We start from the raw sequence: 17,241 nt of genomic DNA on the forward strand, positions 1-17,241 counted from the left end.
CTCCCTTCGCGGATCTCAATGGCTTGTCATGCCGCGCCAGCTCATGCGCAAAGAAGTTTAGGACTGAAGAACAACTGGAAGTCGTAAACATTGTCTATGCCTATGCTCCAGTTCCGTTCTTCAGAACGACGTGCTGCTCTCGGACGGGCTTTCATGACGCAGAGAAGGCAGCGCTGTTCTTTTGCGTTGAAATCGTTTCAGGACAACTGCAGTTATTGAAAACTGCTTCACTAGAACTTAGTAGAAGATGAAAATAATGTCCAATGACTTCATGTCGATCCAGTGTTTTGGTTAAATGAACTGATTTCGTTGTTCATGACCACCTATGGCACTTGTGCCAGTGGAAGTGAGACTTATCCACTCACCCCCACTGTTAGACGCTCCATCTGCCGCTAGGGTTTCGCGGGTGTTAGCGGCCGTCGTGAGTTCCCTTCTGGAACGGACATGATAATTTCCTTTATTTGTTTATTTTTTATGTGTCGTTGTTGCAAATAAAATGTGCAAAAATAATCAGCACGCAATTTCGAGCATTTTGACATACATATCAGTACATGGGACTGCATTTTGGATAATTAGAAGTTCCGGATAATTCGAATTTAGTGCCTGGCAATTTGAGGTTCGAATTAGAGGGAGTCTACCTGTACTTCGACATACTAGCAGCTAATACGTGTAATGGATGGAACATAATATTGTACCGCCTGCACCTGCTCAGGTGAAAGATTCTGGCGTGATGGCGTCTCTCAAGAATATGCCAATCTTGTACATCTTGTACGCAACGGGAGTGAGGCCAAGTAAAAAAAATAGACACAACACCCTGGGGCAAAGATCTGCCCACATTGCAGTGTTGAGGAGGCAGTAGATTGAAAATTGCTCCTTCATGCAAGGATTCCAATTTTGTGAGGGTCTGTGGAACACATGAGTTGTTTTTTCTCGATAGTACATTGTAAGCACAGACCATAATCATCATGGTTCATGACACCCTATTATACTGTCCTTGACCGCATTCTTGATGTCACAGTCCGCCCCTGCAGCGTGCAGCTCTGGCACACATCGATTTTTTCTGCCCAGGCAGCATGGTGCAACGGAGTGTTGCCACGCTGGAAGCAGTTAATTTTACAGAGTAAAGCAGAACAGGATCAGCATGGTTCATGGCACTCTAAATCCAGTTCTTTACCGTATTCTTGATGTTACAGTCCGCCCCTGCAGCGAGCAACGCTTGACACACCTCGATTCTGCCTTTCATGGCGGCATGGTGCAGCGGAGTGCTGCAAAACTGGAAGCACATGCAAGAAACAACAGTACAGGAAAAAATTTCTTGGGAAGTCCGTATGTAGATCACAATCACAATTGTAAATCAAAGCAAAACAATGCAGAGTGGAATGCAACAATTGGTTGACATGGTACTACTTGTCTGGTACTGCCGTGGACATGGAAATCCGGTGGCACGTCTAGCGGCCCCTGGGCGCTGTTCATGTAGCCTTGATTCGGTACGCATAGTCACACATTCAGCGCGCTGGTCATATCGGATCAACATGTGCACGATATGCAACGGTCTGTACACATTGAAAGCGCCGTTCCCGGTCACTCGACTGGATTTCCATGTCCGAGACAGTATTTTCTTTAGGTGTGCATCCTGGTGGGTCTGGCATTTTGTGGTCGCTGTGTGCAGGTCCAATATGCCATTTGGTACACTATTAGACGGTCACTGGTCACGCAAGGCAGGTACAGTTTCCTTGTAGAACTGTCCATGCATGGAAAAATGCTGGTTAAATGCAGATGGTGGCTAAAAGCAGAGGTCGCTTACACCAGGTTTTACTGTAGAGTGAAATCTGGCCAAGTTCATACGTCCACAGATTTGTAGTACATGTCTAGTATGGTATTACTTATGATTTCCAGAAAAGTCACGTCAACTGAATCAGCCGTGGGCCAAAACCGAGCAGAGTTGCCCATGCACCCTGTCAACATGTCGGATACTCATAACGTCTCTAATATGTTGATATAGAGCAGCGCAAGGAACAAAATGAGAAAGGCAACTTGCAGAAGTCCTACGGGAGCATCTCATAAGTTCGCATTTTGTTTCTAAACATAATGCATTTAGAAATGGGGGTAAGGGGGTAGCGGCCTTTTCGAATATAAAAATGACTTTTCGCACATTTCCTGGAACTGTACAATCTACTACCGTGCTAGATCCCTGCAGCAAATGAGTGTTTTTTGGTGGAGATCTACCTGTGTTTGCAGATCAGCTAACCCTTGCACTACATGCATGCAGGCTACTCAGAGGTGTCAAATATCACACCAGCCTGACCAAACCGTGTACATGTGCCTGGCCAGCGTTTACAGCAGTACAGTTGTTGTGGAGGAACTATGTTTATGTGCGTGTACATGTCATTGATTGTACTTGTACGCAGTAAATGCGGTACTACTGTATGCCATTCACGACTGCTCTAGCAAAACATTCATATCCATGTACATGTACATGTACAATCATGTACATAAGCATACCATAGCATGGGGCCGCATGGACGTGTACAGTAGATAAACACAGAAAATGTGCGATAAGACTTTAGAATAGAGGGGGGAGGTAGGGGGGGGGGGGTAAAGTCTATTCGAAATGCGTTACGTTTGCAAAATAAATACGAACTTATGAGATGCTCTCTAACTTCCCTGGTTTTGTGCTTTGCTCTCGAAACAAGTTTGTGCAACTTTTTGCTTTTCGGTTTCCAGATCAGGCACACGAAGTTCTCCTTTCTACTCCTCCCTAAGTCATTCCAAGTTCTTGTACAGGTAGACTTCCTCTAATTCGAATACGGTATAATTCTAGCATTCTGTGTAATTCGAACTTTTTCGTCTTACCGATCTTCTGCAAGTCACTTCAAGTTAAATTCGAATGCATAATTCGAAGTACGAAAAGTGCACCCGCTGGATAATTCGAACTCTGCCTTCGTACAGAAGAACAGTTTACAGTACATTGACTATGTCCTTCGAGCGCTTATTTCGAAGTGAGATGGAGTTGCTCTACTCATAATTCGAAGTTCATTTTTCTTCTTCTCTAGCCAAAAGCGTAACTCCAAAAAAATGATCCCTGGTCCGCTCCAGGATCGACAATAGCGTTGAAGAAACCGACCTTCTGCCCACATTGCAGTGTTGAGGAGGCAGTAGATTGAAAATTGCTCCTTCATGCAAGGTTTCCAATTTGGTGAGGGTCTGTGGAACACATGAGTTGTTTTTTCTCGATAGTACATTGTAAGCACAGACCATAATCTTCTTGGTTCATGACACCCTATTATACTGTCCTTGACCGCATTCTTGATGTCACAGTCCGGCCCTGCAGCGAGCAGCGCTGGCACACATCGATTTTTTCTGCCCAGGCAGCATGGTGCAACGGCGTGTTGCCATGCTGGAAGGAGTTAATTTTACAGAGTAAAGCAGAACAGGATAAGCATGGTTCATGGCACTCTAAATCCGGTTCTTTACCAGATCCTTGATGTTACAGTCCGCCCCTGCAGCGAGCAACGCTTGACACACGTCGATTCTACCCATAGTTGCGGCACGGTGCAACGGAGTGATGCCAAACTGGAAGCACATGCAAGAAACAACAGTACAGGAGAAAAGTTCTTGGGAAGTCTGAGTGCAGATCACAATCACAATTGTAAATCAAAGCAAAATAATGCAGAGTGGAATTCAACAATTGTTTTATATGGTACTACTTGTCTGGTACTGCCGTGGACATGGAAACCCGGTGGCACGTCTAGCGGTCCCTGGGCGCTGTCCATGCAGCTTTGATTCGGTACGCCTAGTCTACGGTGCTCACGTGCAGTGCGCTGGTCATATCGGATCAACATGTGCACTGCATGCAACGTTCTGTACTCACTGAGAGCGCCGGTCCCGGTCATTCGACTGGATTTCCATGTCCAAGACAGTATTTTCTTTTGGGTTTGCGTCCTGATGGGTCAGGCATTTTGGTGGTCGCTGTGTGCAGGTCCAATATGGCATTTGGTACACTGAAAGATAGTCACTGGTCATGCAAGGCAGGTACAGTTTCCTTGTAGGACTGTCCATGCATGGAAAAATGCTGGTTAAAAGCAGATGGTGGCTAAAAGCAGAGGTCGCCTACACCAGGTTTTACTGTAGAGTGAAATCTGGCCAAGTTCATACGTCCACAGATTTGTAGTACATGTCTAGTATGGTATTACTTATGATTTCCAGAAAAGTCACGTCAACTGAATCAGCCGTGGGCCAAAACCGAGCAGAGTTGCCCATGCACCCCGTCTACATGTCGGAGACTCATAACGTCTCTAATATGTTGATATAGAGCAGCGCAAGGAACAAAATGAGAAACGCAACTTGGAAAAGTCCTAACTTCCCTGGTTTTGTGCTTTGCTCTCGAAACAAGTTTGTGCAACTTTTTTGCTTTTTGATATGCAGATCATGCACCCGAAGTTCTCCTTTCTACTCCTCCCGAAGTCATTCCAAGTTCTTGCACAGGTGGACTCCCTCTAATTCGAATACGGAATAATTCAAGGATTCCGTGTAATTCGAACTTTTTCGTCGTATCGATCTTCTGCAAGTCACTTCAAGTTAAATTCGAATGCATAATTCGAAGTACGAAAAAAAGTGCACCCGCTGGATAATTCCAACTCTGCCTTCGTACAGAAAGAGCAGTTTAAAGTACAGTGACAATGTCCTTCGAGCGCTTATTTCGAAGTGAGATGGAGTTGCTCTACTCGTAATTCGAAGTTCATTTTTTCTCCTTCTCTAGCCAAGAGTAACTCAGAAATTGATCCCTGGTCCGCTCCAGGATCGACAATAGCGTTGAAGAAACCCACCTTCTCTCGAAATTTGATCCAAGCCTGTGCAAGGCAAAGTGCAAAGATTTGATTGAAGACAACTTCTTCCAGGTGGTTGGCTCCCATTGTGGATCTCAATGGCTTGTCATGCCGCGCCAGCTTCATGCGCAAAGAAGTTTAGGACTGAACAACAACTGAAAGTCGTAAAAATTGTCTATGCCTATGGTCCACTTGCGTTCTTCAGAACGACGTGCTGCTCTCCGACGGGCTTTCATGACGCAGAGAAGGCAGCGCTGTTCTTTTGCGTTGAAATCGTTTCAAGACAACCCGCAGTTATTGAAAACTGCTTCACTAGAACTTAGTAGAAGATGAAAATAATGTCCAATGACTTCATGTCGATCCAGTGTTTTGGTTAAATGAACTGATTTCGTTGTTCATGACCACCTATGGCACTTGTGCCAGTGGAAGTGAGACTTATCCACTCACCCCCACTGTTAGATCCTCCATCTGCCGCTAGGGTTTCGCGGGTGTTAGCGGCCGTCGTGAGTTCCCTTCTGGAACGGACATGATAATTTCCTTTATTTGTTTATTTTTTATGTGTCGTTGTTGCAAATAAAATGTGCAAAAATAATCAGCACGCAATTTCGAGCATTTTGACATACATATCAGTACGTGGGACTGCATTTTGGATAATTAGAAGTTCCGGATAATTCGAATTTTTGTGCCTGGCAATTTGAGGTTCGAATTAGAGGGAGTCTACCTGTACTTCGACATACTAGCAGCTAATACGTGTAATGGATGGAACATAATATTGTACCGCCTGCACCTGCTCAGGTGAAAGATTCTGGCGTGATGGTGTCTCTCAAGAATATGCCAATCTTGTACATCTTGTACGCAACGGGAGTGAGGCCAATTAAAAAAAATAGACACAACACCCTGGGGCAAAGATCTGCCCACATTGCAGTGTTGAGGAGGCAGTAGATTGAAAATTGCTCCTTCATGCAAGGTTTCCAATTTTGTGAGGTTCTGTGGAACACATGAGTTGTTTTTTCTCGATAGTACATTGTAAGCACAGACCATAATCATCATGGTTCATGACACCCTATTATACTGCCCTTGACCGCATTCTTGATGTCACAGTCCGCCCCTGCAGCGAGCAGCGCTGGCACACATCGAGTTTTTCTGCCCAGGCAGCATGGTGCAACAGAGTGTTGCCATGCTGGAAGCAGTTAATTTTACAGAGTAAAGCAGAACAGGATCAGCATGGTTCATGGCACTCTAAATCCGGTTCTTTACCATATTCTTGATGTTACAGTCCGCCCCTGCAGCGAGCAACGCTTGAAACACCTCGATTCCACTCCAGACGGCTTTGTGCAACGGAGTTTCGCCACCCTGGAAGCACATGCAAGAAACAACAGTACAGGAAAAGGTTCTTGAGAAGTCTGAGTGTAAATCACAATCACAATTGTAAATCAAAGCAAAACAATGCAGAGTGGAATTCAACAATTGGCTGATATGGTACTACTTGTCTGGTACTGTCGTGGACATGGAAATCCGGTCGCACGTCTAGCGGTCCCTGGGCGCTGTCCATGCAGCCTTGATTCGGTACGCATAGTCACACATGCAGCGCGCTGGTCATATCGGATCAACATGTGCACGATATGCAACGGTCTGTACACATTGAAAGCGCCGTTCCCGGTCATTCGACTGGATTTCCATGTCCGAGACAGTATTTTCATTAGGTGTGCGTCCTGGTGGGTCTGGCATTTTTTGGTCGCTGTGTGCAGGTCCAATATAACATTTGGTACACTATTAGACGGTCACTACAGTCCATTTCAAAACTATAGACGCGTACCTAGGCAAAAACCGTTATGCCAGCATCTATACCACATAAAATCTGTGATCACTTTGTGCATAAATTTTTCCAAATTGGGCGTCTGTTATCCAATCCTTTAGAAACTATATGAGAGTAATTGTGGAGCGATCCTGAGCAATATTCCGAAAACTATTCTCAAAAAGTTCCAGCCAAATTTGAAATATTTCAAAAACCCTACGCGTCTATAGTTTTGAAATGCACTGTAGTCACGCAAGGCAGGTGCAGTTTCCTTGTAGAACTGTCCATGCATGGAAAAATGCTGGTTAAAAGCAGATGGTGGCTAAAAGCAGAGGTCGCTTACACCAGGTTTTACTGTAGAGTGAAATCTGGCCAAGTTCATACGTCCACAGATTTGTAGTACATGTCTAGTATGGTATTACACAAAGGCACACAATGAAAACCTTGGCAAATTTATTCCGTTGTGACTCAGAGTTTCATGGCTGAACCAATCATCAGACAACGATAATGGAATAGGAGGCAGCGCTGGTATATCTAAGTGGAGAGAGGTGTGATAATACGATAGCGAGAGGAGTAATCGCGTGAATGTATACAGGGACGGGCTATTTCAGAGGCAGATGCAGTAGGCGCAGGTCTAGCACTAACAAGTACGCGCTTAATCTCGCTCACACACCACACACACACATACTAACACGCACACACATAGTAACACCCACACACACATACACGCACACACTAACACACACATACACCCACCCACAACACCCTAACTTGCACACTGGCGCACGCACACACAGGACACCCACCCACCCACAACACCCTAACTCGCACACGCACAAACACACGCACACACGCATATACACACACCTATAGACACATGTCCACACGTATACACAGGCATTTGCATTCGTATGACAAATCTAAGCGCACACAAACTCCTGCAATCACGCGTCAAAAAAACCCGCAGCGGTCATAGCTGTCTATGTAATAGGGGTGGCCAGCAGAAACTTGCGCTGGTGAGGGCATTTAGATACCAGCTCACTTCTCTTGTTTAGGGAGGTAACCTTTGAAGCTTTCAGGATGTGGAACTTTTCGGTTAAGCATAGGCCACACTTCTTGCTGATGTTACTGTACGAAGGTGCTCTATCCTTGATCTCCCATCTGATGTCGAATCCGCGGTTCTCGTTTTTCAGATCCCAGATGTGCTTGGACAACTTAGTCGATGCGGCGTACTTTTCATGGCGGAAGTCCGAAGTGTGTTTGTTGTAGCGCTGCTTGAATGTGGTAGCAGTCATGCCGACGTAGGTCTTGACTTCGTTGGATGCTACATGCGCCTGGTACACGACGTCGGAAGACTGGCAGTCACCGTTGAGGGGGCACGACGCCTTGACCCGACAATTGCATGGCACAACTGGCGGTCGCGAGTGAAGTTTTGCAGCATTGTGCCCTTTGATAATCGACGCTACGTTCTTCATACAGCTGTAGATTACTTTTGTTGTGTTCTTGTTAAACACCTTGTGTAGCGCCGACCCTTCAGGGAAGTGTTTCTTGACGAGGTATAGAAACTTTGCGCCAACGTTGGTTTTGACCGTGGTACTGTACGGCGGGTTAAACCAGATGACTCTGTGTAGTATGGTATTACTTATGATTTCCAGAAAAGTCACGTCAACTGAATCAGCCGTGGGCCAAAACCGAGCAGAGTTGCCCATGCACCCTGTCAACATGTCCGAGACTCATAACGTCTCTAATATGTTGATATAGAGCAGCGCAAGGAACAAAATGAGAAACGCAACTTGCAGAAGTCCTAACTTCCCTGGTTTTGTGCTTTGCTCTCGAAACAAGTTTGTGCAACTTTTTGCTTTTTGGTTTCCAGATCATGCACCCGAAGTTCTCCTTTCTACTCCTCCCGAAGTCATTCCAAGTTCTTGTACAGGTAGACTCCCTCTAATTCGAATACGGTATAATTCGAGCATTCCGTGTAATTCGAACTTTTTCGTCGTACCGATCTTCTGCAAGTCACTTCAAGTTAAATTCGAATGCCTAATTCGACGTACGAATAAAAGTGCACCCGCTGGATAATTCGAACTATGCCTTCGTACAGAAGAGCAGTTTACAGTACAGTGACTATGTCCTTCGAGCGCTTATTTCGAAGTGAGATGGAGTTGCTATACTCGTAAATCGAAGTTCATTTTTTCTCCTTCTCTAGCCAAGAGTAACTCAGAAATTGATCCCTGGTCCGCTCCAGGATCGACAATAGCGTTGAAGAAACCCACCTTCTCTCAAAATTTGATCCAAGCCTGTGCAAGGCAAAGTGCAAAAATTTGATTGAAGACGACTTCTTCCACGTGATTGGCTCTCTTCGCGGATCTCAATGGCTTGTCATGCCGCGCCAGCTCATGCGCAAAGAAGTTTAGGACTCAACAACAACTGAAAGTCGTAAACATTGTCTATGCCTATGCTCCACTTCTGTTCTTCAGAACGACGTGCTGCTCTCCGACGGGCTTTCATGACGCAGAGAAGGCAGCGCTCTTCTTTTGCGTTGAAATCGTTTCAGGACAACTGCAGCGATTGAAAACTGCTTCACTAGAACTTAATAGAAGATAAAAATAATGTCCAATGACTTCATGTCGATCCAGTGTTTTGGTGAAATGAACTGATTTCGTTGTTCATGACCACCTATGGCACTTGTGCCAGTGGTAGTGAGACTTATCCACTCACCCCCACTGTAAGGCGCTGCATCTGCCGCTAGGGTTTACCGGGTGTTAGCGGCAGTCGTGAGTACCCTTCTGGAACGGACACGATATTTTCGATTTTTTCTGCCCAGGCAGCATGGTGCAACGGAGTGTTGCCATGCTGGAAGCAGTTAATTTTACAGAGTAAAGCAGAACAGGATCAGCATGGTTCATGGCATTCTAAACCCGGTTCTTTACCATATTCTTGATGTTACAGTCCGCCCCTGCAGCGAGCAACGCTTGAAACACCTCGATTCCACTCCAGACGGCTTTGTGCAACGGAGTTTCGCCACCCTGGAAGCACATGCAAGAAACAACAGTACAGGAAAAGGTTCTTGAGAAGTCTGAGTGTAAATCACAATCACAATTGTAAATCAAAGCAAAACAATGCAGAGTGGAATTCAACAATTGGCTGATATGGTACTACTTGTCTGGTACTGTCGTGGACATGGAAATCCGGTCGCACGTCTAGCGGTCCCTAGGCGCTGTCCATGCAGCCTTGATTCGGTATGCGTAGTCTACGGTACACACATGCAGTGCGCTGGTCATATCGGATAAACATGTGCACTGCATGCAACGTTCTGTACTCACTGAGAGCGCCTGTCCCGGTCATTCGCATGGATTTCCATGTCCAAGACAAGACAGTATTTTCATTGCATGATTGCCATTAGTGTACAGACATACATGTGTGTCATTTTCTTATCAGTGTGATGTTATACAAATTAGATCAACGCCCAGGATGTGGTAGGAATGTGGCTAGACATGCACATATGCAAGTGCAGTGATGTAATCTGAACTGGTCCAGGGTGACAGCTTTGCACTTTATTAGTTCGGATTTCAACACTCACAACCGTACTTGCTCACTGTTTGGGTTTCAGTGCATACTTTCAGAGCGTGGTAAGTTACGTAAGAAAGGCAGAGAGCCGCGCACTGACCCATATCCACAGTTGCATTCTCTTGTTTATGCACTCTTGCTACTAATCACGAGAATGGAGACTGTGCTGCACTAGCCTGTGGCAATGTAAGATACAATATACATGTAGCTCGGAATACTTTTCTGTTTTCAGCTCATGTGCCTGAAGTTCACCTGCATACTCCTCCCTAAGTCGTTTCGAGTTTTTGTACTTCGACATACTAGCCCCTAATACGTGTAATGGATGGAACATTATTGTTCTGTCAGGACCTGCTGAGGTGAAAGATTCTGGCATGATGGCGTTTCTCTACACTATACCAAGCAATGGGAGCGTGACCGATTTTGAGAACAATAGACACAACAAACTGGGCCAAAGACTTGCACACATTGATGGGGTGAGGAGGCAGTAGATGAGAATTTTCGGGTTAGGACAGGATTCCACTCGGATAAAGGTCAAGGAACAGATGATTGTTTGCACGTTAATTGTACAGTGCAAGCACAGAACATGATCATCCTGGTTCATGACACTCAATGTCACTGTGCTTTACCTCATTCTTGATGATGCAATCCGCGCCTGCAGCGAGCAGCGCTTGACACACATCGAGTTCACCACTATTGGCGGCATCGTGCAACGGAGTGTCGCCATCCTGGATGCACACGCAAGAAACAAGAGTACAGAAAATGTTCTCAATGAGTTTGATTGTAGATCACAATCACAACTGTAGATCAAAGCAAAACAATTCAGAGTGGAATTCAACAGTTGGTGGATATGGTACTACTTGTCTGGTATTTACATTGCATGATTGCCATCAGTGTACAGACAAACATGTACACTTATACCTCGGTTATCCAGACCCCAAAGTTACGGGCATTTCAGGCTACCAAACACCCTTTGGTTGAGTTTCAGTGGAAATGATACTACTCTTTTGTTTGCACGTTAATTGTACAGTGCAAACACAGAACATGATCATCCTGGTTCATGACACTCAATGTCACTGTGCTTTACCTCATTCTTGATGTTGCAGTCCGCGCCTGCAGCGATCAGCGCTTGACACACATCGAGTTCACCACTATTGGCGGCATCGTGCAACGGAGTGTCGCCACGCTGGATGCACACGCAAGAAACAACAGTACAGGAAAAAGTTCTCAATGAGTTTGATTGTAGATCACAATCACAACTGTAGATCAAAGCAAAACAATTCAGAGTGGAATTCAACAGTTGGTGGATATGATACTACTTGTCTGGTATTTACATTGCATGATTGCCATTAGTGTACAGACATACATGTACACTTATACCTCGGTTATCCAGACCCCAAAGTTACGGGCATTTCAGGCTACCAAACACCCTTTGGTTGAGTTTCAGTGGAAATGATACTACTCTTTTGGCAATTTTTCTGGAAATAGTGACAACATACGCCATATTTATGGCCATTCCCCGTCAAAATGTATGTCATTCGGGGTAACGGACATTTTGAAGTTACGGGTAGTGCCCGGATAAACAAGTTATGAGTGTATTTCATATTGTCGGATCATTGTGTCGTTGTACAAATTGGATCAACGCCCATGATGCGGTACGAATGCAGCTAGACGTACACATATGCAAGTGCAGTGATGTGATCGGAACTGGTCCATGGTACCAGTTTTGCGCTTTAAGTCGCAATTCGGTGAAAAGAATTGTATCGCTGCCTTAATCTGATCCCTCCCCGGGTGATTCAGCGGCAATTTTGGAGTTTGTGCTTCTGACACTTTCAAAATGGATTTTTTTGCCTTTTATTCTCCATGTATAATTTGATATCGTACTCGTAATGCAGGTTTATTGAAACCCAGCCTATTCACGCGGCTGCACATTCGTAGTACATACCTCATACGGTGTTACTGTCTTATAAAAATAAATAGATAAATTCGACGGGGTTCGCGTACCGGGCAGGTCAAGAACAAGGAGTCGTACAACTCCCTGGTCAAGAACCACCTTTCATGTCGGCTGAAGAGGTGCTCCAGTCCATCATGGACTCGGACAGTGATGACTGGAGCTGCGTTAGTGAAGGCGATGACTCGAATGCGGACGTAGCCGTCCGCGATCGTGACAAATTTCGCAACCAAGTCTGCCGTGATCAATGTCGTACCTACTGCCGTGTTCGCCTTGGACGGCCCTGAGGATATCGGAAGTGTCGATGTCGAGTTTGAGCAGGGCGCAGCAGCACAAGCTGCGCCAGCGCAGGACAACAAGTCGGTTTGAGTTGATACGACTAATTACAAAAAAATGGCCCGGCTAACCGCGTGCATCTGGCCAGGCACTCAAAGGGATTTCAAAGGATCAGACAGGGAAGTGAACTGCCTGAAAGGAGATAAAATGCCAGACCCACCAGGGCTCAAATCCGGGACATTGTTTTTCATGAGCAAGGCTCACAAAACACTTCCTTTCACCTCTCGTAGTACGTTCCAGAAAACTGACCGTGGTTGGTCCCCCGGGAGAGGGAAAAGACCCAAGCGCCATCAGCATGTGTGGCATATGTTGTGAGCTGCATTCGGAGTGAAACACTTGTCAGCACCTTCTGGGTTCGACCTGGTCCCATAGCTCACATATTTAGAGCATTTTTCCTCAACACGACTGTTCACACAGCATGGGGCTGTGTTCCCAAAAATACGTTAAAGAAAATGGACAAAACAAATCGAATACAAACAAGAACACGATAAGCAGCAAACGCACAGGAGGGAAGTGAGAAATGGCAACTAGTTTCAAGAGATGTTTAGAGCAATGCTCATGACAAGCAAGGTCCCGGGTTTGCGTCCTGATGGGTCTGGCAATTTTTTGGTCGCTGTGTGCATTTGGTACACTATTAGACGGTCGCTAGTCACGCAAGGCAGGTGCAGTTTCCTTGTAGAGCTGTCCATGCATGGAAAAATGCTGGTTAAAAGCAGATGGTGGCTAAAAGCAGAGGTCGCTTACACCAGGTTTTACTGTAGAGTGAAATCTGGCCAAGTTCATACGTCCACAGATTTGTAGTACATGTCTAGTATGGTATTACTTATGATTTCCAGAAAAGTCACGTCAACTGAATCAGCCGTGGGCCAAAGCTGAGCAGAGTTGCCCATGCACCCTGTCAACATGTCGGAGACTCATAACGTCTCTGATATGTTCATATAGAGCGGCGCAAGGAACAAAATGAGTAGGGCTGAAACGATCGTGATATTTCCTTAGTGGCTCAGCTGATATCATAACGATCGGCTTATCGGCTTAGCGACATATTTCCACGCACGTAATACATGTAATATTGTCATGGTTACTTGAATTTATTTTTCAAATTCCAATAAAGTAATAATTATGTCATTATACGTGATGTGTTGATTGCAAAGGGATATTTTACGATCCTTTCTAATTTGAGCTGCCACAAAACACTTCAAAGTACACAATTCAATACAGGCCGTAACGTTACGCATGCACACACACAGACACACACACTACATACACACACACACACACCTGCACACACACATACACACACACACACACACACACACATGAGCACACACACACACACACACACACACACACACACACAGTCACACACACACACACACACACTCACACGCACACACACACACTCACACACACACACGCACTTCGAAAACTGCAGCAGTTACACTGATGGCAATGCAGGCTCTGCAGCAAGCTCCTCTGTGGATGCCTCAATCAGGTCAGCAGCGACTTCCTCAGCTGCAGACAGCAAACGTGTCGAGCAGTGCAAGCTGGGGATAATGACGTTCTTCCTCAGAAAGATCAAGGCGTCAACATTCGAAGGGTGGAGGGGGCTGCGGGTTTTCGTAACGATGGCACCAGCAGCAGAGAAAACGGATTTGGATGGCACAGACGAGCCAGGAATGGCCAAGAATTTCCTGGCCACGGGTGCCAACAGCGGAAAGCGGTCGCTGTGCACTTTCCACCAGGCAAGTACATCAGTCTCCATGCCTGTTGGCTCCTCGGTAAAGAACACAGCAAGCTGTCGCTCTGCCTTTTCCAGGTTATCAACTGGCTCGTCATGCCCATCGTCGATGTTCGCAGTGGTGCTCATCAGTTGAGCAAGGCTGCTCAAACAGGGCTTCTTCGCAGCTGACTCAGTAACGCTAGAAGCCGGGCATGGGGGCAGCTTCTCGCTGGCCAGTTCAGAGATCTTTCTGCACTTGGATGCACTGTTCAACCTCCAAGAAGTTCAGGTTCCGGAACCGAGGATCCAAGGCGCTAGCCATGACCCCCGGACTCCGGACATCCAAATTGTCGTGGCGGAACTTCACCTTCAGCCGTGAAAGTAGATTCGTCGCAAATGAACGTGCCATGGTGGAGTCTGTTTCGCCAACCAAAATTTGAAGCCGTGTTGCCAGCTTTGTGGTGATGGGGAGCATTATTGAGAGCATGACGTACGGTTGCCCGCTGGCAATCTTGGTGGCAAGCTCAAACGGCTTCAGAATTGTGACCAGGGGTTCAGCTGCGGCTCATTGCTGGTCCTTCAGCTGAAGGTCACGGTGTTCTTTCTTTGGAGTGCAGCTCCTGTCCGACAGCACAACAGTCAATGCTGTCCTTAGCTATAGGGGGCGGCTCAACATGAAGAAGGTGGAATTCCACCTTGTAGGCACGTGCTGGACTATGGTTAGTGGCAGCTTGGCGCTGTCGAGCTGCAACTGCTTGAGGCTGAGGTGCTCAGCCGCCACAGACGAAAGTTTAAAGTGCCCTACCAGTTTGCGACTGCAAGCCAACAACTTGTCCAGGCCCTTCGTTTTGTCGATGGCGTTCCTGATGACGGTCTGCAGCATGTGGGCCATGCAGACCTGGTTGTCGATATCGTCATCACGCAAAATAGCTGCAGTGGCAACCATGTTTCGGGCCTCATCGTGAGTCACACAGCTCACTTGTTGGCGAAAGCATCCACAACGGATAGCAGATGTGCAGCCAGCTGTACACTGGTATGGCTGCCGTGGAATTGGTTAGTCAGCAGGACACAGCTCACCAGAGACCAATCTCTGTCAATAAAATGTGCAGTGTATGTGACATAGCTCTGCGTCGCCATAGAAGCCCATCCATCGGTGGTGAGGTCTATGCCACACACTCCCTCGTTCTCCAACAGCTTTTTCAGGTCAGCGATCCCTATTTCATGGCGCTTGCGCAGCAGCGAACTGAAATGAGTTCGCGACAGGAATGGGAAGGCAGGCTCCACAACCTTCATCAGAGCAACAAACCCACGATCGCCAGCGATGGACAGTGGTCTGGTGGAGTCCACGATCCAATCAAGAATCAAGTCGGCGGGCTCCTCGGAGCGACCGGACGAACAGGGACGACTGGTGGAAGTTGCCGAGTTCACAACCCAACTCGACAAGCTGCTGCTGCTGCTGCTGCGCTTCTCCGCTGCCACCGATGACGCATTGCTAACATCTGACTCAGTAGTCGCACCCGAGGAGTGAACCAATTGGAACTTTGAAGGGTGAGCCAATTTCAGATGAGCGAACAGGTTGCTGGTTCCGCTCTGTCGAGAGTAAGTCTTTTTACAAAGTTTACATGTGTGCCTCTCCACACCGCGATTAAAATACGTCCACACACCAGACCTTGCTTGCCTGGAAAACGCCATGGCAGTCAGACGATACCTACAGGGGCGTCGGAACCGGTGCGGCAGGTGCGGCCAAAGCCGCACCAATAATTTTCGAAGTTTTTTTTTTAATATTTCAACCTTGTTGTTGGCTTGTCGACACTTGTACAGGTACCATGTTTTACATCGACAATGCGGTGTATCATCAGCATGCATATTCTTATTTCTCATATTATTCTGTAGCGTTTATGGCCTTTTAGGCCCAATTTTCAATTTTTTTCCCGCGGGGAGAACCCCCGGACCCCCCTCTCTCACTTTCGCCGCACCAATGTCAAACTCCTTCCGACGCCCCTGACCTACCTACAATAATTATAACTACGAGTGTCAGAGAGAAGACGAACAACAAGTCAAAGGAAAACTACAAGTGTCAGATAGAAGGTAAGTCCGTCAATCTGCACCTCATCACCTTGTGCAACTAGTATTTCGTGTGTGCTCGTCGTTCCGCAGTGCACCGTAGAATGTCTACAAGTGGAGTTCAGTTCACATGGTTCACGGCCAGTCACACTCACAGTGCAGTAAACACTGACAGTCTGTGAGTGTGACTGGCCGTATAGACCCGAGTAGATATTGTAGACCGCGCAAGTAGTCCCGCAGTGCACCGTACCAAGTCAACTAGCATGACTGCACTGACTGACTAGACTGTGCATCACTGCAGAAGGGCCCCACACGCAAGCCGCCGGTGGACGAATAGTAGTAATATTTACTCAATCTGCGGACAGAACTGTTTCGTCCTTTGTGGACTCGTCAGCGCAGCACAGAGGAAATGAGGCCGAACCTGATAGCAATGGAAATAAAAATTTCCAATCAGGCCCGAACGTACCTTGCCAGAGTGCTCAAACTGACAAGTCAGTGAGCTCTGCATAACGCAAACAGCAAGGGCACTACCCCACGCAAGAGTGCTCAACTGCTACAAGAGCAGGAGCGAAATACTCAATCTGCGGACAGAACTGTTTCGTCCTTTGTGGACTCGTCAGCGCAGCACAGAGGAAATGAGGCCGAACCTGATAGCAATGGAAATAAAAATTTCCAATCAGGCCCGAACGTACCTTGCCAGGGTGCTCAAACTGACAAGTCAGTGAGCTCTGCATAACGCAAACAGCAAGGGCACTACCCCACGCAAGAGTGCTCAACTGCTACAAGAGCAGGAGCGAAATACTCAATCTGCGGACAGAACTGTTTCGTCCTTTGTGGACTCGTCAGCGCAGCACAGAGGAAATGAGGCCGAACCTGATAGCAATGGAAATAAAAATTTCCAATCAGGCCCGAACGTACCTTGACAGAGTGCTCAAACTGACAAGTCAGTGAGCTCTGCATAACGCAAACAGCAAGGGCACTACCC

At 46.7% G+C, this 17,241-nt stretch overlaps 1 protein-coding gene across 3 annotated transcripts in view; it reads right to left on the reverse strand.

The window, feature by feature from the left end:
• Positions 1-17,241, reverse strand: part of LOC135829600 (uncharacterized) — a 373,880-nt gene that overhangs the window by 67,895 nt on the left and 288,744 nt on the right. For all 3 annotated transcript variants that reach the window (XM_065341993.1, XM_065341995.1, XM_065341994.1), the window contains 6 exons: positions 11,273-11,371; positions 10,815-10,913; positions 9,552-9,647; positions 6,084-6,179; positions 3,475-3,573; positions 1,175-1,273 (listed from right to left, as the gene is read on the reverse strand). In XM_065341993.1, the coding sequence (XP_065198065.1) occupies positions 1,175-1,273; positions 3,475-3,573; positions 6,084-6,179; positions 9,552-9,647; positions 10,815-10,913; positions 11,273-11,371 (588 nt within the window). The remainder of the gene's footprint in view (positions 1-1,174; positions 1,274-3,474; positions 3,574-6,083; positions 6,180-9,551; positions 9,648-10,814; positions 10,914-11,272; positions 11,372-17,241) is intronic.

Source organism: Sycon ciliatum, chromosome 13, assembly GCF_964019385.1.
Source record: "Sycon ciliatum chromosome 13, ocSycCili1.1, whole genome shotgun sequence".
NCBI classification, from domain to species: Eukaryota; Metazoa; Porifera; class Calcarea; order Leucosolenida; family Sycettidae; genus Sycon; species Sycon ciliatum.